The sequence below is a fragment of the Palaemon carinicauda genome, chromosome 2 (genome assembly GCF_036898095.1).
Source record: "Palaemon carinicauda isolate YSFRI2023 chromosome 2, ASM3689809v2, whole genome shotgun sequence".
Classification (NCBI taxonomy): domain Eukaryota; kingdom Metazoa; phylum Arthropoda; class Malacostraca; order Decapoda; family Palaemonidae; genus Palaemon; species Palaemon carinicauda.
The window spans coordinates 185117631-185136019 of NC_090726.1; the positions used below are offsets into that span (position 1 = coordinate 185117631).

At 44.8% G+C, this 18389-nt stretch overlaps 1 protein-coding gene across 3 annotated transcripts in view; it reads left to right on the forward strand.

Annotated features, from left to right (window-relative positions):
* wus (TM2 and DnaJ domain-containing protein wurst) overlaps positions 1-18389 on the forward strand; it is a 138059-nt gene that overhangs the window by 67727 nt on the left and 51943 nt on the right. For all 3 annotated transcript variants that reach the window (XM_068359816.1, XM_068359823.1, XM_068359811.1), the window contains exon 4: positions 13958-14105. In XM_068359816.1, the coding sequence (XP_068215917.1) occupies positions 13958-14105 (148 nt within the window). The remainder of the gene's footprint in view (positions 1-13957; positions 14106-18389) is intronic.

Consider the following 18389-nt stretch of genomic DNA (forward strand, 5'->3'; position numbering starts at 1 on the left):
CGATATGAATGTCATGGCAGATCACCTCAGCCGGAAGGGTCAGGTCATCCCCACAGAGTGGACCCTTCACAAGAATGTTTGCAGCAGACTTTGGGCCCTGTGGGGTCAGCCAACCATAGATCTATTCGCTACCTCGATGACCAAGAGGCTCCTCTTGTATTGTTCTCCGATTCCAGACCCAGCAGCAGTTCACGTGGATGCCTTTCTGCTGGATTGGTCCCATCTCGACCTGTATGCATTCCCGCCGTTCAAGATTGTCAACAGGGTACTTCAGAAGTTCGCCTCTCACAAAGGGACACGGCTGACGTTGGTTGCTCCCCTCTGGCCCGCGAGAGAATGGTTCACCGAGGTACTGCAATGGCTGGTCGACGTTCCCAGGACTCTTCCTCTAAGAGTGGACCTTCTGCGTCAACCTCACGTAAAGAAGGTACACCCAAACCTCCACGCTCTTCGTCTGACTGCCTTCAGACTATCGAAAGACTCTCAAGAGCTAGAGGCTTTTCGAAGGAGGCAGCCAGAGCGATTGCCAGAGCAAGGACGACATCCACTCTCAGAGTCTATCAGTCTAAATGGGAAGTCTTCCGAAGCTGGTGCAAGGCCAATGCAGTTTCCTCAACCAGTACCACTGTAACCCAGATTGCTGACTTCCTGTTACATCTAAGGAACGTAAGATCCCTATCAGCTCCTACGATCAAGGGTTACAGAAGTATGTTGGCAGCGGTTTTCCGCCACAGAGGCTTGGATCTTTCCTCCAACAAAGATCTACAGGACCTCCTTAGGTCTTTTGAGACCTCAAAGGAACGTCGGTTGTCCACTCCAGGCTGGAATCTAGACGTGGTCCTAAGGTTCCTAATGTCATCAAGATTTGAACCGCTCCAATCAGCCTCTTTTAAGGACCTCACATTAAAAACTCTTTTCCTCGTGTGCTTAGCAACAGCTAAAAGAGTAAGTGAGATCCACGCCTTCAGCAGGAACATAGGTTTCACATCTGAAACGGCTACATGTTCCTTGCAGCTCGGTTTTTTGACTAAAAACGAGCTTCCTTCCCGTCCTTGGCCTAAGTCGTTCGAGATCCCAAGCCTGTCCAACATGGTGGGGAACGAACTGGAGAGAGTACTTTGCCCAGTTAGAGCTCTTAAGTACTATCTAAGAAGGTCAAAACCATTACGAGGACAATCAGAAGCCTTATGGTGTGCTATCAAGAAGCCTTCTCTACCAATGTCTAAGAACGCAGTTTCTTACTACATCAGGCTTCTGATTAGAGAAGCAAATTCTCATCTGAAGGAAGAAGACCTTGCTTTGCTGAAGGTAAGGACACATGAAGTGAGAGCTGTGGCTACTTCAGTGGCCTTCAAACAGAACCGTTCTCTGCAGAGTGTTATGGATGCAACCTATTGGAGAAGCAAGTCAGTGTTCGCATCATTCTATCTCAAAGATGTCCAGTCTCTTTACGAGTACTGCTACACCCTGGGACCATTCGTAGCAACGAATGCAGTAGTAGGCGAGGGCTCAGCCACTACATTCCCATAATCCCATAACTTTTTAACCTTTCTCTTGAATACTTTTTATGGGTTGTACGGTCGGCTAAGAAGCCTTCCACATCCTTGTTGATTTGGCGGGTGGTCAATTCTTTCTTGAGAAGCGCCGAGGTTAAAGGTTGTGATGAGGTCCTTTAGTATGGGTTGCAGCCCTGTATACTTTAGCACCTTTGAGTTGATTCAGCCTCCCAAGAGGAACGCTGCGCTCAGTAAGGAAGACGATCTTATTAAAGGCAGAGTAACGGTTCAAGTCGACTTCCTTACCAGGTACTTATTATTTCATTGTTATTGTGGATAACTGATTATATGAAATACGGGATACTTAGCTATCCTTTAGTCTTGTACACTGGTTTTTCACCCACCCCCCTGGGTGTGAATCAGCTACATGATTATCGGGTAAGTTTAATATTGAAAAATGTTATTTTTATTAGTAAAATAAATTTTTGAATATACTTACCCGATAATCATGATTTAATCGACCCTCCCTTCCTCCCCATAGAGAACCAGTGGACCGAGGAATAATTGAGGAGGTGTCAACAAGAAGTACTTGAGTACCTGGCCACAGGTGGCGCTGGTAAATACACCCCCTTCTAGTATTGTGATAGCTGGCGTATCCCTCCATAGAATTCTGTCGGGCAACGGAGTTGACAGCTACATGATTATCGGGTAAGTATATTCAAAAATTTATTTTACTAATAAAAATAACATAATTCATGGGGTCACCCTTGAAATAAGTTTGCAACATGTTTTTAAAACTTGTAATGTTTTAGAATTTATTGAGACTTTTAGACCTTAGACCAAAGCTGTAAATTATGCATCTCATTAAATAAAGTAGGTTACAATTTGAAATGTTTGTAATCATAATAAACTACTTTTGAAGATTTTAATTTCAATTTGCTTTAAGAATTTATCATATTTAATTGACATATGGCCACCTGTTGTCTTTGTTAAATTGCATTTGTTCCAACACGGAGTACTTACCTCGAACTACTTTCTTAGGAGTATCTGGGATCTCGTCCCTATCCAACCAAGAATTTTGCGCAGTCCCCTCATCTCTGTTTTCCCTTGTCAGGTCCCTCTGTGTCGGAGGTATACGTGCTCTGAGGCGACCCGAGGTCAGCGTGTGGGTACGCTACTGGGTCGCTGTCGTCAGTAAGCATCTGGTCGCGGCGTAGATCAAATCTCGCCACACTCTCTCACATCCTGTCCAACCCACCATGTGTTCCCTTTGTGTTTTCCCGTTCTCCGATAACGTCTCCTTCAGCTCCTTCTGAGAGCGGTTCCCCTTCCCCTTCCCCTGCCCAGAGCAGGGGACGAGGTAAGTCCGTTGCGGGGAAACAGGCCATTGCTTTTTCCCATGAGTCTGATAGTGAAAATCCAAATGCATTGTGCCTACGCAGACGAGTGAGGAGAACGCTATTGTTCCGGGAGTGCGTTCGGTAGGCGAGGTTCTGGTGCCCGCAGGACCCGTCTCGAGTGAGGATCCGGTGTGGGGGAGCTTAGGGACACCAGCTCCTTCCCCACCACCTTGGCAGGTTTTTCAGGTGCAGCAACTTCTACGCCTCCGGCGCCTTCTGTTTCGCCACCTCCTGATGTTATGCAACCCGTCATCCCGGTAGCACAATTGCAAGCCCCCATGTTGGTGGCAGAGGATTCAGGGTCCTCGGATAGCTCCTCTTCTTCTTTGTCCTCCAGCTCTTCGTCGTCGGAAGACTCCAGCGACCAGGAGATGAAGAAAAAGAAAAGGAATCGAAGAGGAAGAAGTCGAGCACGAACTCAGGTCCATCTAGGAAGAAGGCCAAAGTTGCTAAGGAAAAGAGCAAGAAGAAGAAGAATTCCAAAAAGAAGAGGGCAAAATTGGGTAAGTTAGTTTTTTCCCCTTGGGGGTCGAATATGGCTCTTGCCGTTCCAGTGCCTGCCTTGGCAGCTGCTGGAGCCGCTAACGTGCCTTTTCCCAGTGTCTCTTCGGCTCCGTCCACGCTTCGGATGCAGCCGTTGGCACACACTAGCTTTCTTTGCCCTTGCCCAACAAGTCACCGGCTCCATCCGGTCAGCAGAGGCAGCCGCTGGCTCAGCCCAGCAGCATTGTTCCCATGCCCAACATCTCACCGGCTCCATCCATGCATTGGATGCAGCCGCTGGCACAACATGGCAGTCGGTCGTCACGGATTCCTCCAGGAGGCGGTAGACCCATGACTGCTACCTCCTCCTCGAGGGCCCCATCCGTGAAGGGATATGACCGCCCTTACGGATCCATCCGTGATCGAAGAATCAGCCGACACGGCGGATCAAGTGGTAGTGGGCTTAGTGGATATACAGGTAGTCGCCGACTTACGACCGAGATAGGGACCGAGAGATGAGTCGTAAGTCGAGTTACTGTCTATCATTATTTCATTTTCTTGTTTCATAGGATATTTTATACTCTATAAATGCATTTTTGTATTCTATTTATCAATTTTGGAAGCATTTTACAATTGAGTACTGAGAATTTATTTTACCTTCGGTTATGATCAGCTGATCTGAAAGTGCCGCTACCTACCGTATCAAAATATGGCGTACATACGTATGGCTTATTTTTTTATCATTTCTTAACTTATTAGAAATATCTTCATGATGAATATTACATCAACGCCAATATGTTACAGGAAATCAGTTTCCATACAGTTCGTCTAATCATTAGGTATAATGCAAAATCGTTGTAGCTCTTTCTGTGTGTGTGTGTGCTCGCTCTCGCATTCGCATACGGGTAGTTCATTTTTAAAGCTTCATACAGTATTCTAGTTCAATATTAAGCCTTTATATTTCATTAGACATTACTGTGTTTAATTGTGGTTTATTAAAGCACGTTTATATTTTATTTTTCAATTTCTTGAGCATATCAATAATTAACAAAAACTTTTGATTTACTTTCGGTTGGCATCAGCTGATCTCAAGGTCACGCTGCCATATTACTATTATGAGCACATATATATAGCGCGAATAACACTGATTTATATAATTTTCTTGGCATTTGAAATTTCTTCATAATGCATATTACACCAGCGCCAATATGATATAGGGTATCACATTTTCCATACAGTTCGTTTATAGACCTCATTATTAGTTATAAAAGGTATACGCTCTCTCTCTCTCTCTCTCTCTCTCTCTCTCTCTCTCTCTCTCTCTCTCTCTCTCTCTCTCTCTCTCTCTCTCTCTCTCTCTCTCTCTCTCTCTCTCTCTGTATTTTGTTTTTAATTCAGTTGTATCTTCATATTTTTTTTGAAAATTATTAAAATGGATTATGTGTTGATAACTAAAAGAATGTTTGGAAGATTGAAAGACGTGCACGTGTTTAGGGGTATGGCTAACGGTATGTCTGATCATTTTTTGGTGGAAGGAAAATTAGTTGTAGCAAAAGAGTGGGGGAATAGAGTAGGTGGATGTAAAAGGGAGCTAGTGAGGGTTGAAGAGCTAATAAAACCGGGGTTAAAAAGTAAATATCAGGAAAGGTTGAAAATGGCATATGACGAGGTGAGAGTAAGAGAAACTGGTAATTTAGAGGAGGAGTGGAAGTTAGCAAAAGAAAATTTTGTTGGGATTGCAAGTGATGTATGTGGCAAGAAGGCTGTTGGAGGCAGCATGAGGAAGGGCAGTGAATGGTGGAATGAAGGAGTGAAGGTAAAAGTGGAAGAGAAAAAGAGGGCTTTTGAAGAATGGCTGCAGAGTAATAGTATAGAGAAGTATGAAAAATATAGAGAGCAAAAGGTGGAAGTAAAGCGCAAGGTACGTGAGGCAAAGAGGGCAGCTGACCTGAGGTGGGGTCAGGGACTGGGTCAGTCATATGAAGAGAATAAGAAGAAGTTTTGGAAAGAAGTGAAGAGAGTAAGGAAGGCCGGTGCAAGAATTGAAGAGACAGTGAAAGATGGAAATGGAAGGTTGTTAAAAGGAGAGGAGGCAAGGAAAAGGTGGGCGGAATATTTTGAAAGTTTGCTGAATGTTGAGGATGATAGGGAGGCAGATATAATTGCTGTTCCAGGTGTTGAGGTGCCAGTGATGGGAGATGAGAATGAGAGAGAGATTACAATAGAGGAAGTGAGGAGAGCACTAGATGAAACGAGAGTAGGAAAAGCATCGGGTATGGATGGTGTGAAAGCTGAGATGTTGAAGGAAGGGGGTGTGACTGTACTTGAATGGTTGGTGAGATTGTTTAATGTGTGTTTTGTGTTGTCAATGGTACCAGTAGATTGGGTCTGTGCATGTATTGTACCACTATATAAGGGTAAGGGAGATGTGCATGAGTGTTGTAATTCAAGAGGTATTAGTTTGTTGAGTGTAGTTGGAAAAGTGTATGGTAGAATACTGATTAATAGGATTAAGGATAAAACAGAGAATGCAATCTTGGAAGTACAGGGTGGTTTTAGAAGAGGTAGGGGTTGTATGAATCAGATTTTTACAGTTAGGCAGATATGCGAGAAATATTTAGCAAAAGGTAAGGAGGTGTATGTTGCGTTTATGGATCTGGAGAAAGCATATGATAGAGTTGATAGGGAAGCAATGTGGAATGTGATGAGGTTATATGGAGTTGGTGGAAGGTTGTTGCAAGCAGTGAAAAGTTTCTACAAAGGTAGTAAAGCATGTGTTAGAATAGGAAATGAGGTGAGCGATTGGTTTCCGGTGAGAGTGGGGCTGAGACAGGGATGTGTGATGTCGCCGTGGTTGTTTAACTTGTATGTTGATGGAGTGGTGAGAGAGGTGAATGCTAGAGTGCTTGGACGAGGATTAAAACTGGTAGGCGAGAATGATCATGAATGGGAGGTAAATCAGTTGTTGTTTGCGGATGATACTGTACTGGTAGCAGACACAGAAGAGAAGCTTGACCGACTAGTGACAGAATTTGGAAGGGTGTGTGAGAGAAGGAAGTTGAGAGTTAATGTGGGTAAGAGTAAGGTTATGAGATGTACGAGAAGGGAAGGTGGTGCAAGGTTGAATGTCATGTTGAATGGAGAGTTACTTGAGGAGGTGGATCAGTTTAAGTACTTAGGGTCTGTTGTTGCAGCAAATGGTGGAGTGGAAGCAGATGTACGTCAGAGAGTGAATGAAGGTTGCAAAGTGTTGGGGGCAGTTAAGGGAGTAGTAAAAAATAGAGGATTGGGCATGAATGTAAAGAGAGTTCTATATGAGAAAGTGATTGTACCAACTGTGATGTATGGATCGGAGTTGTGGGGAATGAAAGTGATGGAGAGACAGAAATTGAATGTGTTTGAGATGAAGTGTCTGAGGAGTATGGCTGGTGTATCTCGAGTAGATAGGGTTAGGAACGAAGTGGTGAGGGTGAGAACGGGTGTAAGAAATGAGTTAGCGGCTAGAGTGGATATGAATGTGTTGAGGTGGTTTGGCCATGTTGAGAGAATGGAAAATGGCTGTCTGCTAAAGAAGGTGATGAATGCAAGAGTTGATGGGAGAAGTACAAGAGGAAGGCCAAGGTTTGGGTGGATGGATGGTGTGAAGAAAGCTCTGGGTGATAGGAGGATAGATGTGAGAGAGGCAAGAGAGCGTGCTAGAAATAGGAATGAATGGCGAGCGATTGTGACGCAGTTCCGGTAGGCCCTGCTGCTTCCTCCGGTGCCTTAGATGACCGCGGAGGTAGCAGCAGTAGGGGACTCAGCAGTATGAAGCTTCATCTGTGGTGGAAATGTGGGAGGTTGGGCTGTGGCACCCTAGCAGTACCAGCTGAACTCGGCTGAGTCCCTGGTTAGGCTGAAGGAACGTAGAGAGTAGAGGTCCCCTTTTTGTTTTGTTTCTTGTTGTTGTTGGCTACCCCCCAAAATTGGGGGAAGTGCCTTTGGTATATGTATGTATGTATTAAAAAAATTCTATATATCATTATTCGATGTTTCGATTATGGGAATAGTAACGCATCGGAAGGAAATCACTTGATTTGCCTCTTGCCTTCCGCCAGAAATATAACGTCATCAGACTTTTTTTCTTAAATTTACGGTAAGTTGTACTAATCTTATAACTAATGATACAGACCACTAAAACACTTGATATCATTACTGGGTGTTTCGATGATGGGAATGCTGTAATAAGATTACTCGGTAACAATGAAAGGAAATCATTCGGATTGTCAGCGCGCTTCCGCCAGATACATGACGTCACAAGACACGTGACGTACAGTAAACTCTACGAAGAATGACTTGCAAAATATGTAAATTCATTTTCTTTGTTTCTCGCAAGAAATGAAAAGAAAATACTAACTTAACAAACAAAAGTATTTTATTTTTATAATGTAAAATGAAATATATTATTTTCAAGAAAATATTTGCCCTACTGTATTAGTATATTTTCTTTAGATAAACATCGATCCATTATCAGAGATTAAAGAAGTAGCATACAGTCAAATTTACGCTACGTAGTACTCATGACAACCGATACAGACCCTCAAAATACTCTGTATCGTTACTTAATATTTCGATAATGGAAATACTAATATTAATCGTTAGCCTATTGGAAGGAAATCACTGTATTGCCCGGCTGCTTTCCGCCGGTGATGTGATGTCACCAGACATAATATGAACTCGACAGATATTAAAACTTTTCTTAATGTATTTTTAACTGAAAATAAATACTGGATATTAACAATAAAAGAAAATAATAATTTACCAAGATAAATCAGTTTATATGTATACAAGAAAATAGATTATTTTCAAGGAAATATTCGTCCTATTTCCGATAAACTTGACGTCGTCACCCTGAATAAATGGTCGTAAAGTTGAATAGTCGTATGTCGCATAGGTCGTAAGTCGAGCAATATATATAACGGTAGACCCATGACGGCTACCTTCTCCTCGACGGCTCCATCCGTGATGGAGATAGCCGCTCCATTGAGTCGGCCGGATGCCAGGGATATGACCGCCCCACGGATCCATCCGTGATCGAAGAATCAGCCGACACGGCGGATCAAGTGGTAGTGGGCTTAGTGGATATATATATATATATAATATATATCACCGGCTCCATCCATGCATCGGATGCAGCCGCTGGCACAGCATGGCAGTCACTCGCCACAGATTCCTCCAGGAGGGGGTAGACCCATGACGGCTACCTCCTCCTCGAGAGCTCCATCCGTAATGGAGATAGCCGCTCCATCGGCCGGATGCCAGGGATACGGCTGCCCCCCCGGATCCATCCGTGATCGAAGAATCAGCCGACACCACGGATCAAGTGGTAGTGGGCTTAGTGGATGTTGTAGCATCCGTAATGGAGATAGCCGCTCCATCGGCCGGATGCCAGGGATACGGCTTACCCCCCCCCCCCCCGGATCCATCCGTGATCGAAGAATCAGCCGACACGGCGGATCAAGTGGTAGTGGGCTTAGTGGATGTTGTAGCATCCTCATACAGAAAAGTTTTATCCCTTATACGGCATCACCACAGACTAGATGACTCCAAACCTTTCTCAGAGCAGGCCTAGCTTTCGGGTTTGGGTAGGATGGTGGACAACCCTATACAGCCGAAACCATCGTTGACCCTACCAGAGGCCCCAGACGTGTCCCTGGGCATGGACCACGTCAACCGTTTTGTCGCGGGACACAAGAACTGCCTCAGGGCCCAAGGGTCCTTCAAGTTCCTGCCCGGGCTTAGGACCCAGAAGACATTTTATGTGCCGAACGGGCTGCCTGCAGGACCTCGAGCAATGGAAGAAGCCGTTGCGGCTCTGAGCCAGGGCAGCACGGATGACAGGAGCCTTACTGCCCCCGTGGTATTCTCACAGGTGGAGGCCACTATGATGGGAGACACGTCTCAGGACATCATCAATGTAGCGTCCTGGTTGGACCTGTGGGCATGCACTTTAGCAGGCTCCCACCTCTCCCACGATCTCTCGTGCCTGAGAATCAAGCCCTAATGCATGAGCTCACACGTTCTGGGGGCAAGGCGATGAAATTCTTGACATTCCAGTCCTTGGCGCAAACAGCAAACTGGATCTTGAGAAGGAGAGAGACAGTTCTAAACGGGCTCCTTTGTAGACTCCCCGAATGGGAGGCCGAGTTACTTCGGAATTCTCCGGTGTGGGGTGAGACCCTGTTCCCCCTACAGATGGTAGCAGAGACCATGGAGAGAGTGGGAAAACTGTAGGACTCGGCTGAGCCTAAGCAGCCAGCAAAAAGACGCCCTCCACATAGGAGACCGTCTGTGGACGGGGCCTACCCGTCTACGCCACCAGCTAGACAGGAGGCCTCCTCCCCTTCTTGGCATCAGTCCTCGTGGCCCTCCTACAGAGGTGGTGCCCCAGCCCAGGCCTCCTTTAGGTAAAGTACTCGGACTCGAGACGAGGCCGCTCAAGCCATCTCCCCGGAAGGAGATAGGAAGGGAGGCCCCCCTACACCTTCCCACGCCACAGGTGGGGGGATGCCTCAAATAACATTGGCAGGCATGGCGGGACAATGGGGCAGACCCATGGTCCATGTCAGTCCTCAGGGAGGGATACAGGATTCCCTTCCTGACAGAACCTCCTCCTCTGATTCCCGAGCATCAGGCGGAGTGGATGGCCCCCAAGGATCACATGAAGAGAGCAGCCTTGCAGGAGTTGTCGGCCATGTTGATCAAAGGAGTTCTGCAACCCGTCCAGGAATCGTCTCCTGGGTTTTACGGCAGGCTCTTCCTGGTGGAGAAAGCTACGGGGGGTTGGAGACCAGTCATCGCCCTCTCGGCTCTGAACAAGTTCATCAGAAAGACGTCCTTCAAGATGGTCACGCCGGAGTCGGTACTGGGAGCCTTGAAGGAAGGGGAGTTCATGATGTCCCTGGACCTCAAGGACGTCTACTTTCAGATCCCTGTATACTCCTCCAGCAGGAAGTTCCTCAGGGTGAAGTGGGGAGCCCAGTCTCTGCAGTTCAGGACCCTCTGCTTCGGCCTGTTGACGGCAACTCAGGTGTTCACGAGGGTATTCACCGTAGTATCAGCCTAGGCACACAAGCAGGGCATCAGGCTGGTTAGGTACCTCGACGACTGGTTGCTGCTTTCAGCCGCAGAGGCAGCCTTAAAGGAACAGGGGGGCAAAGCTGTTACAGTGCTGCAGGGAACTGGGGGTTGCCATCAATCTGGAGTTAAGTCCCAGTTGATCCCAACCACGAGGATGACATACCTGAGGATGGTCCTGGACTCCCAGTAGCAAGTGCATTCCCCTCTCAAGGGAGACTGGACAATCTAGACCACATAGTTCGACCATTCCTAGCAAATGCGCCAGTGAGGGCCGGGGATTGGCAGCGACTCGTGGGCCACCTGGTCTCGTTGGAGAACTAGTTCCTCAGGGGAGGCTCAAGCTGAGGCCAGTCCAGGGGAATCTGAAGGACCTCTGGCCACCGTGAGACCCGCCTCAGCTCTTAGTCATGATGTCCCCAGCCACCAGAAACATGCTCCTCTGGTGGGCCGACAGGGCAAACACCCTCCGGGGTGTGCCGTTCACTTCCACTCCTCCGGAGATGTGCTCTTCACGGACGTGTCAAAGGAAGAGTGGGGAGCCCATCTGCTCGAAGAGACAGCAGAGGGAAAGTGGTCCCCGGAGAAGATCCTCCACATAAACCTGCTCGAGCTGATAGCGGTTCGAAAAGCCCTAACAATAGTTGCCCATCGGCTGGGGAAAAACGCAATAGCCATCATGTGTGACAACGCCACCGTGGTGGCTTACATAAAGAAGCAAGGAGGATTGAGATCAAGGGAGCTGTGCGATCTCACGGCTCGAGTCCTGGAGTGGGCCGAGAGGAATCACACCATTCTCACAGCCAGGTACATTCCAGGGAAGAGAAACATCCTAGCCGGCGGCCTTAGTAGAGCAGAGCAAGTAGTGGGGTCGGAGTGTTCCCTACACCCACAGAGGGCCCAGAAGGTCCTACAGTTGTGAGGTTCACCGGTGATAGACCTGTTCGCCACAAGGTTCAACACGAAGCTCCCTGTGTTCTGTTCTCCGGTACCAGGCCCGGCAGTAGCGTTCGAGGACGACTTCCAGTACCCATGGGACGGACTCGACGTGTATGCCTTTCCCTCCTTCGGGATTCTCAGGCAGGTGCTCACAGGCTCAGGCAACCAAGGGCAACAGAGATGACTTTGGTAGCGCCTGGTGGCCGAAGAGGGAGTGGTTCGCGGATCTACAGGACCTGGCCACCCTTCCTCCGTGGCCCCTACCAGTAAGGGAAGACCTGCTGTACCAGCCTTACTTTCGAAGGTTTCACGAAAACCCTCAGTGCCTCCAGATACACGCGTGCAGGTTATCGAGTGTTTGTTGAGAAAAGAAGGCTACTCGGGGAAGACGGCTTCGAGGATGTCGGGGTATCTGCGAAAGTCCTCGATCGAGGTGTACCAGGCCAAGTGGACCACGCTTGTGAAGTTGTGTGCCACGCAGAACCTGAGGCCTCTGGATGCATCAGTCCACAAGAGTGCAGGCTTCCTGGTCCACCTGAGGGACGCCCTGTGGGTCTCCATCCCAGCCATCAATGGGGTCCGAACGGCCCTGGGGCAGGTCTTTCAGCTGAAAGGCATCGACCTGGGGGCTTCTTGCCAGATTACCATGCTCATCAGAAGTTTCGTGCAGTCTTGTTCCCCCCACGCCGCTCGGGTCTCGCAGTGGGACGTAGCCAAGGTTCTCAAGTTTTGACAAGGCCTTCCTTCAAGTCCCTCAAGGGTATCCTAGATAAAGACCTCACCCTCAAGACGGTGTTCTTGCTGGCTCTGGCCTCAGCCAAGTGCGTGAGTGAGCTCCACGGTTTGTCATTCGAGGTCTCGCAATCGAAAGTGTGGAAGGACCTGTCCTTTAAGTTTCTGCCTGAGTTTGTGGCTGAAACGCAGAACCCAGCCATTGCAGACCCAAGGTTCGAGGGGTTATCGATCCTGGCCATCCCTCACTCGGACAACCCGGAGGACCTGCCCGTGCCCAGTTAAAACGATCAGGAAAATACCTCAGTAGGACAGCCAGACTCCGGCCGGGCATCAAAAGTCTGTTTGTCTCCTCAAGCCCAGTAAAGAAGGCCGTGTTGGAGAACACGATCTCCTTCTGGCTTCAGCAAGTCATCAAGAGAGCTTACGCTAGTGAGGGGTCTGCAGTCCCTGGTACCCCGCAACCCCATGATATTGGAGGTCTTAGCACTTCTTTGGCCTTTGACAGCAACATGGCAGTGGGCCAAATCATGCGAGCAAGCTCATGGTCCAGGCAGTCCACCTTTATGGCCTACTACCGGGAAGGCTGCACGAGGAAGTCCCTGGACTCCTTGTCCATTTGCCCAGTGAGTTCCGCCCTTCAACAAGTTTAGAGCTACGGCCCCGGGTAGCCCGAGAGAAGTAATTGCGAGCGACACAGGGTCCCCCCTTACTTCCCTTTCCTTGCTCCCCGTTTTCCTTTCCTTCCCGCCTCCCATGTGAGAGATGGATGTTTTGGAAGCCCATCCTTGGATTATTTATAAAGGAAATTTATACAAACAGGTAGACTTTTGTGTACTTCCCCTGACTCTCCTACCCTGGTCTTTATGTCGTCTGGACCTAGCTGCCTATCTAGGTCCCGTGCCCTTGGATGGTAGTGGTGGGTCTTCCGGCCTGTAAGTCCACCCCCGCCTCCTAAAGTGTAATTCTCCTAAGAAAGTAGTTCGAGGTAAGTACTCCGTGTTGGAACAAATCTCAAATTTTAAGTAATTTGTTTTTTTCCTAACAGTACTTATCTCGAACTACTTTTGGGTTATTGCCCACCCTTACAGGGTTCGAGGTAGAAACCCATATGCTTACTGACTACAGCGACCCAGTAGCGCACCCACGCGCTGACCTCAGGTCGCCTCAGGGCACGTATCCCTCCGACACGGAGGGACCCGACAAGGGAAAACGGAGATAGGGGGGACTGCGCAAAATTCTTGGTCGGATAGGGAGGAGATCCCAGATACTTCTAAGAAAGTAGTTCGAGGTAAGCACTGTTAGGAAAAATACAAATTACTTAAGATTTGTGATATTTTTTTAATGGAAGTTTTTGAGTAGATAATCAGTTTTATCTTTGCTCGTCAAACATTACAGAATTTATTTTGTGTTGAAGTTTTTGAAAACTTCTACTAAGTCAATTGATAAAATTTTGCGACATCCTTCACTTTGTCCTTGTCAGCATTTGACTGACCTCTTAAAGTATTAGTTTTCCAAGGATGTCAAGTTAGGCAATCTTAGTAATGCAGTTAAATTAATATAAGGGGTCTCCATATTGAGCTAGTGTTTCATGTTCCAGTCACAGCATCCACTATTTGCCTGTTGCTTTGGATTTAAGATTTAACTCCTATGATCTTGTTAGGTCTTGTGTAGAATAGAGAAATACTAGAATAAAAGTATTCAAAGTCTTTAGATTTGTATGAGATATTGATTATATTTTTCTGTTGTTAATTTTTTTATAGAGTACTTATTTACTACTATTTTGGACAGCCTCCTTTCAGTGCAGCAAGATTTACAGGGCAAATTTTGGTGGCAAATTCATGGAGTTACCTTATAGCGGCTGCAGTTCCAGTAGAAGAAATCCATGGCTACTCAATATTATTGCTTTTATATTTGGCTCCCATTGGCACAGCACTAGGTAAGTACAGTACTGTAATTATACAAAATTTTCATCACAACTCCATTATTCATATATATGCCTCTTATTCATGTTTCGAGATTTATCAGCGCTAACTTACTATTCTTTTAGTTTATTTCTTTTGTTTCCTTTCCTCACTGGGCTATTTTTCCTTGTTGAAGCCCTTGGACTTATAGCATCCTGTTTTTCCAACTATGGTTGTAGATTAGCTAGTAATAATGATAATATTAATCAAATTTATTTCTGTTGGCCTTGTCATCAGAAAACAAATATGTGAACTACAAGCATTTCTCTTAAAATAGTCTTGTGTAATCGTAAGTAGATTTCATCTCTTGCCAGAATCAGAGCTTAAGTGAATTTGAGGGTAAAGGTTTACAACAATTGTTTTCTCATTTCCTGCCTTAGAGATGTTCAGTTTTATTTGGACTATTCTACTGATATTGGCCAGTTCTGTAAAAGTCGAGTTTGACCCATTGGACTGGTTAATCTCCTTTGATAAAGAAAAGACAATAATCTACCCATATTAGAGATAGTCGTTTATTCAGGGGATAGTTTTCATTGATTGGAAAAAGCTGTTTAATATTATTTGGTCCATTCCATAGACATCAAAAGTACAGTAATATGCCAAATTTGTTTTGTAATATACAAACAACCTCCTTCTGAGAATGCAATGTCATTCAATTTGACTATTTTGTCACCAAACTCAAAAAGAATTGGATCTAAATCCAATGAAATATTTGAAAATTTGGCTTCCTGATGTAAGTAGTAATTTTATCTTAAAAGATTTATAAAATCTTCTGTTTGGAAAGTCATAAGAGTACCTTAATAGTATCTCAAATTTGTATTCACTTGTCCTTATTTTACGGATTCCTGCGTTTTGTGTCACATTTGTTGGACTTTACGATCTCTAGTAGCTGGTTGGGTAAGATCTTATATAATGGTGAATTTAAGTGGTTGGTTTGATAGCATTACACTTTAGGGTTGCGGTTTAGTAACCTTTTCAAATTTATTATGTTTTTTGTAAAATTATTGGTATAGCATAAGATTTTTCATAATTGTGACCATCCTTTGTATTCAGATCTTCCCAGACTGTACTGTCATATGCATAGTACAAAGTATGCTGTAATTCTAACATTCATGCCTTCTCCATCACAAGGCTCAATAATGTACACTATTCTAGAAGTTTCATTTCAGCTGTGACCAGATTGTGAAATGATCTTCCTAATTAGTTACAGTAATTGAATCGATATAACTTCAAATGTTCAAACTTGCAGGGAATATTTTTATTGAACAGACTCACATAGGTGTCTCTTTATAGTTTGTATATGATATATTTATTGTAATTTAGTTGGCGATTTGAAGATATTTTATATTTATTTATTACCTTTCATGTAGTTTATTTCCTTATTTCCTTTCGTCACAGGGCTATTTTCCCCTGTTGGAGCCCTTGAGCTAATAGCATGTTGCTTTTCCAACTAGGGTTATAGCTTAGCTAGTAATAATAGTAATAAATGAGTGAATAGATTTTAAAGTATTCTCTAAATTTTCAAAATTTTTATCATGTTTAAAGTAATCAAAACCCTAGGCTTCATTGGCTATCCACCACCTGTAAATTGCGGGAGTCAGCAATATAAATTATCAGGGGAGATTCATAAAAATAAACAGAATTTTTATGATAGAATTTCTATACTCAACTGATGTTTATGTACATGCCCATTCTCCTCCTCGCTGATTAGTGGCATCAAGAAGATAAGGAGACTGAACATGTTATTTTTGTTAGACGCAGGTTTCTTCTTCACCTAAGGTGTTAAGTACTGCACTGTAGTTGTTCAGTGGCCCCTTTTCTCTTGGTAAGGGTAGAAGAGACTTTAGTTTTGGTAAGCAGCTATTTTAGGAGAAGGACACTCCAAAATCAAACCATTGTTCTTTAGACTTGGGTAGTGCCATGCCTCTGTACCATGGTCTTCCACTGCCTTGGGTTAAAGTTCTCTTGCTTGAGGGTACACTCGGGCACTATTCTGTCTTATTTCTCTTTCTCTTTTGTTAAAGTTTTTATAGTTTATATATGAAAAATTTATTTTAATGTTTTTATTGTTCTTAAATATTTTTTTTCAATATTTAACTTAGCCGGTGATTATATAGCTGCAACTCTGTTGCCCGACAGACAACTCTACGGTAAAAACTCGCCAGCGATCGCTACACAGGTTGCGGGTGTGCCCAACAGCGCCATCTGTCGTCCAGATACCCAGTACTCGATGTAAACAAAGACTCAATTTTCTCTCTGTCGAGCTATCGACAAGACGTACTTACTCGCTGTTGCTAAACTGGAGTTTTTTCACAACTAATTGGTGAAGTACTTTATTCTAGTTTTGAGCTTTCGCTATGCAGGTGTTTTATCTTCATCTTAAATCTTGAACTCGTTTTGGATAGATTTAATTATGGTGACAAAGAGAGTATGGACTTTCTTTCACTTTTAAATGGCCGACCCTTCCCTTAGACGGAAGTGTGTTTAGGCTTTTAGTAATTATCTTATCACGTTATAGATTTTCCTCTATATATTTTATATCTCTCCGCCTTTATTAGGCCTCTTCGATTAACTTTCCATTTATTATAAACATATAAAAATAATTTTAATGTTTTGTTTATATAGACCTTTCCTGAGAGTAGGCGGTCCTAACTTGGAAACCGAAGTTAATCAACGTTGAGCCCTTTATATCGTAATTAGCTTTTAAAGAGCTAAGGATTTAAAACTTTTTAAATGTAATATTTTATGAAAGAATTTCTTTGATAGTCTTCGTACTGTTTTCAAAGATGAACTAACGTTTAGTTTATTTATGCTACGCAGTTGTTGACGTTCAGGACGTTCAACATGCGCTCTATCGTTACGATAGAGAGAGAGTGTATCACGGTTTCACTTTGCAGTAAGAGTAAATCGATTCTGACGATTTGTTCATTCTTTCTTAGCTTAAATGTTTTAAATTCTATTTTAAAGGAACTTTTTATTTGAAAAACCTTTCAGTTTTTTCCTTTAGTCAAATAACATGTTTTTTTTTTGACGAAATATAATTGGGCTCTTCTCTTAGGTGCGAAATCAAGAGAGAAAGAGAGAGAGAGATAGAGACGGAGGGAGAGAGAGGAGAGAAAACGTTCCGTTCAAGCGGGTAACGTTGTTCTCGAGTTACTCTCGTCCCTAGTCGCTGTACGGGGAGGAAGGATAAAACGTTTTTAGTTTTTTATTCTCGTCCCCAGGCTATGTGCGGTGAGAGATTGAAAACGTAGTTATATGAACTAGTGTTTAGTCTCTTTCCCAGCCACTGATTTTTTTTTTTATCTTAAAATATGTTTTCTGTTTTTTGCTGGTATTAATGAGCTTGCATTATACGACTGATTTCGCAATTACTACCTTTTAATGAAGGGTAGAATTGCGTGTTTCAGGTAGAAATCAGTAAAAGTTTCGATTTCAGTGAAATAAGTGCAAAACAGAAAATCGAAGTGATAAAGTGATATGCGCAAAGTGTTACAGTGTTGCGTCCGAGGGTTCGTCTGTTCGTGCCTGTCGTTCACCTAGTCCGGGACCTCTTGCATGCTCCCAAGCCCAGGGGAGAAGTAATGTCAAACGACTTATGGGTTCGAGAGGCCTTGATCAACGAACAGACGTTTTCCCTCTATGGTATCGGGTGTATCTTACCAAGATCTCCCCTACCATAAGACGAGAGAGACGCTGTTTCTCCTCGTCATCCGAAGGCTTTTCGCATAAGAAACCTGTCACAAGGTTTCGAAGCCCTTAAGCGAAAGTCAGTCCTTTCAGGACAGGTCCAGCGTCCTGGTTACAACCATTAGGACAGCTCTGACCCTATGCAGTCATCGGATAACTGCTCGCCGCCTAACAAAAGCGTAACACAGACTCCGAGAGTCTTTTTTTGTTGGCAAAGTGTTGCGGTCACAGACGTTACCCTCGTCTCTTACCACAACCATTTCCGTTTATCCTTAATGGGTTGTATGGCAAGACATGCAGTATATGCTTGCCTCCCTTATGGAAGACTATTCTGCCGATTAGTCCGTTGAGTCTAGCCGTTTATCTCATCGATATCCTGGCTTTCAGCCAACCTAACGTTCCTTTGTGCTTACTGTTGACGTTGGCGTAGCTTAGTCACGTCAGTCAGGTTGTTTAGAACCACACTCGATGCGGTCTCGTGTGGTTTTTCAGCCGCATTTGGACGTTAGGCCACTTGCTGATGCTCCTGTTGACGTTCAAGACGTTCACTAACAATCGGAGTTGACTTG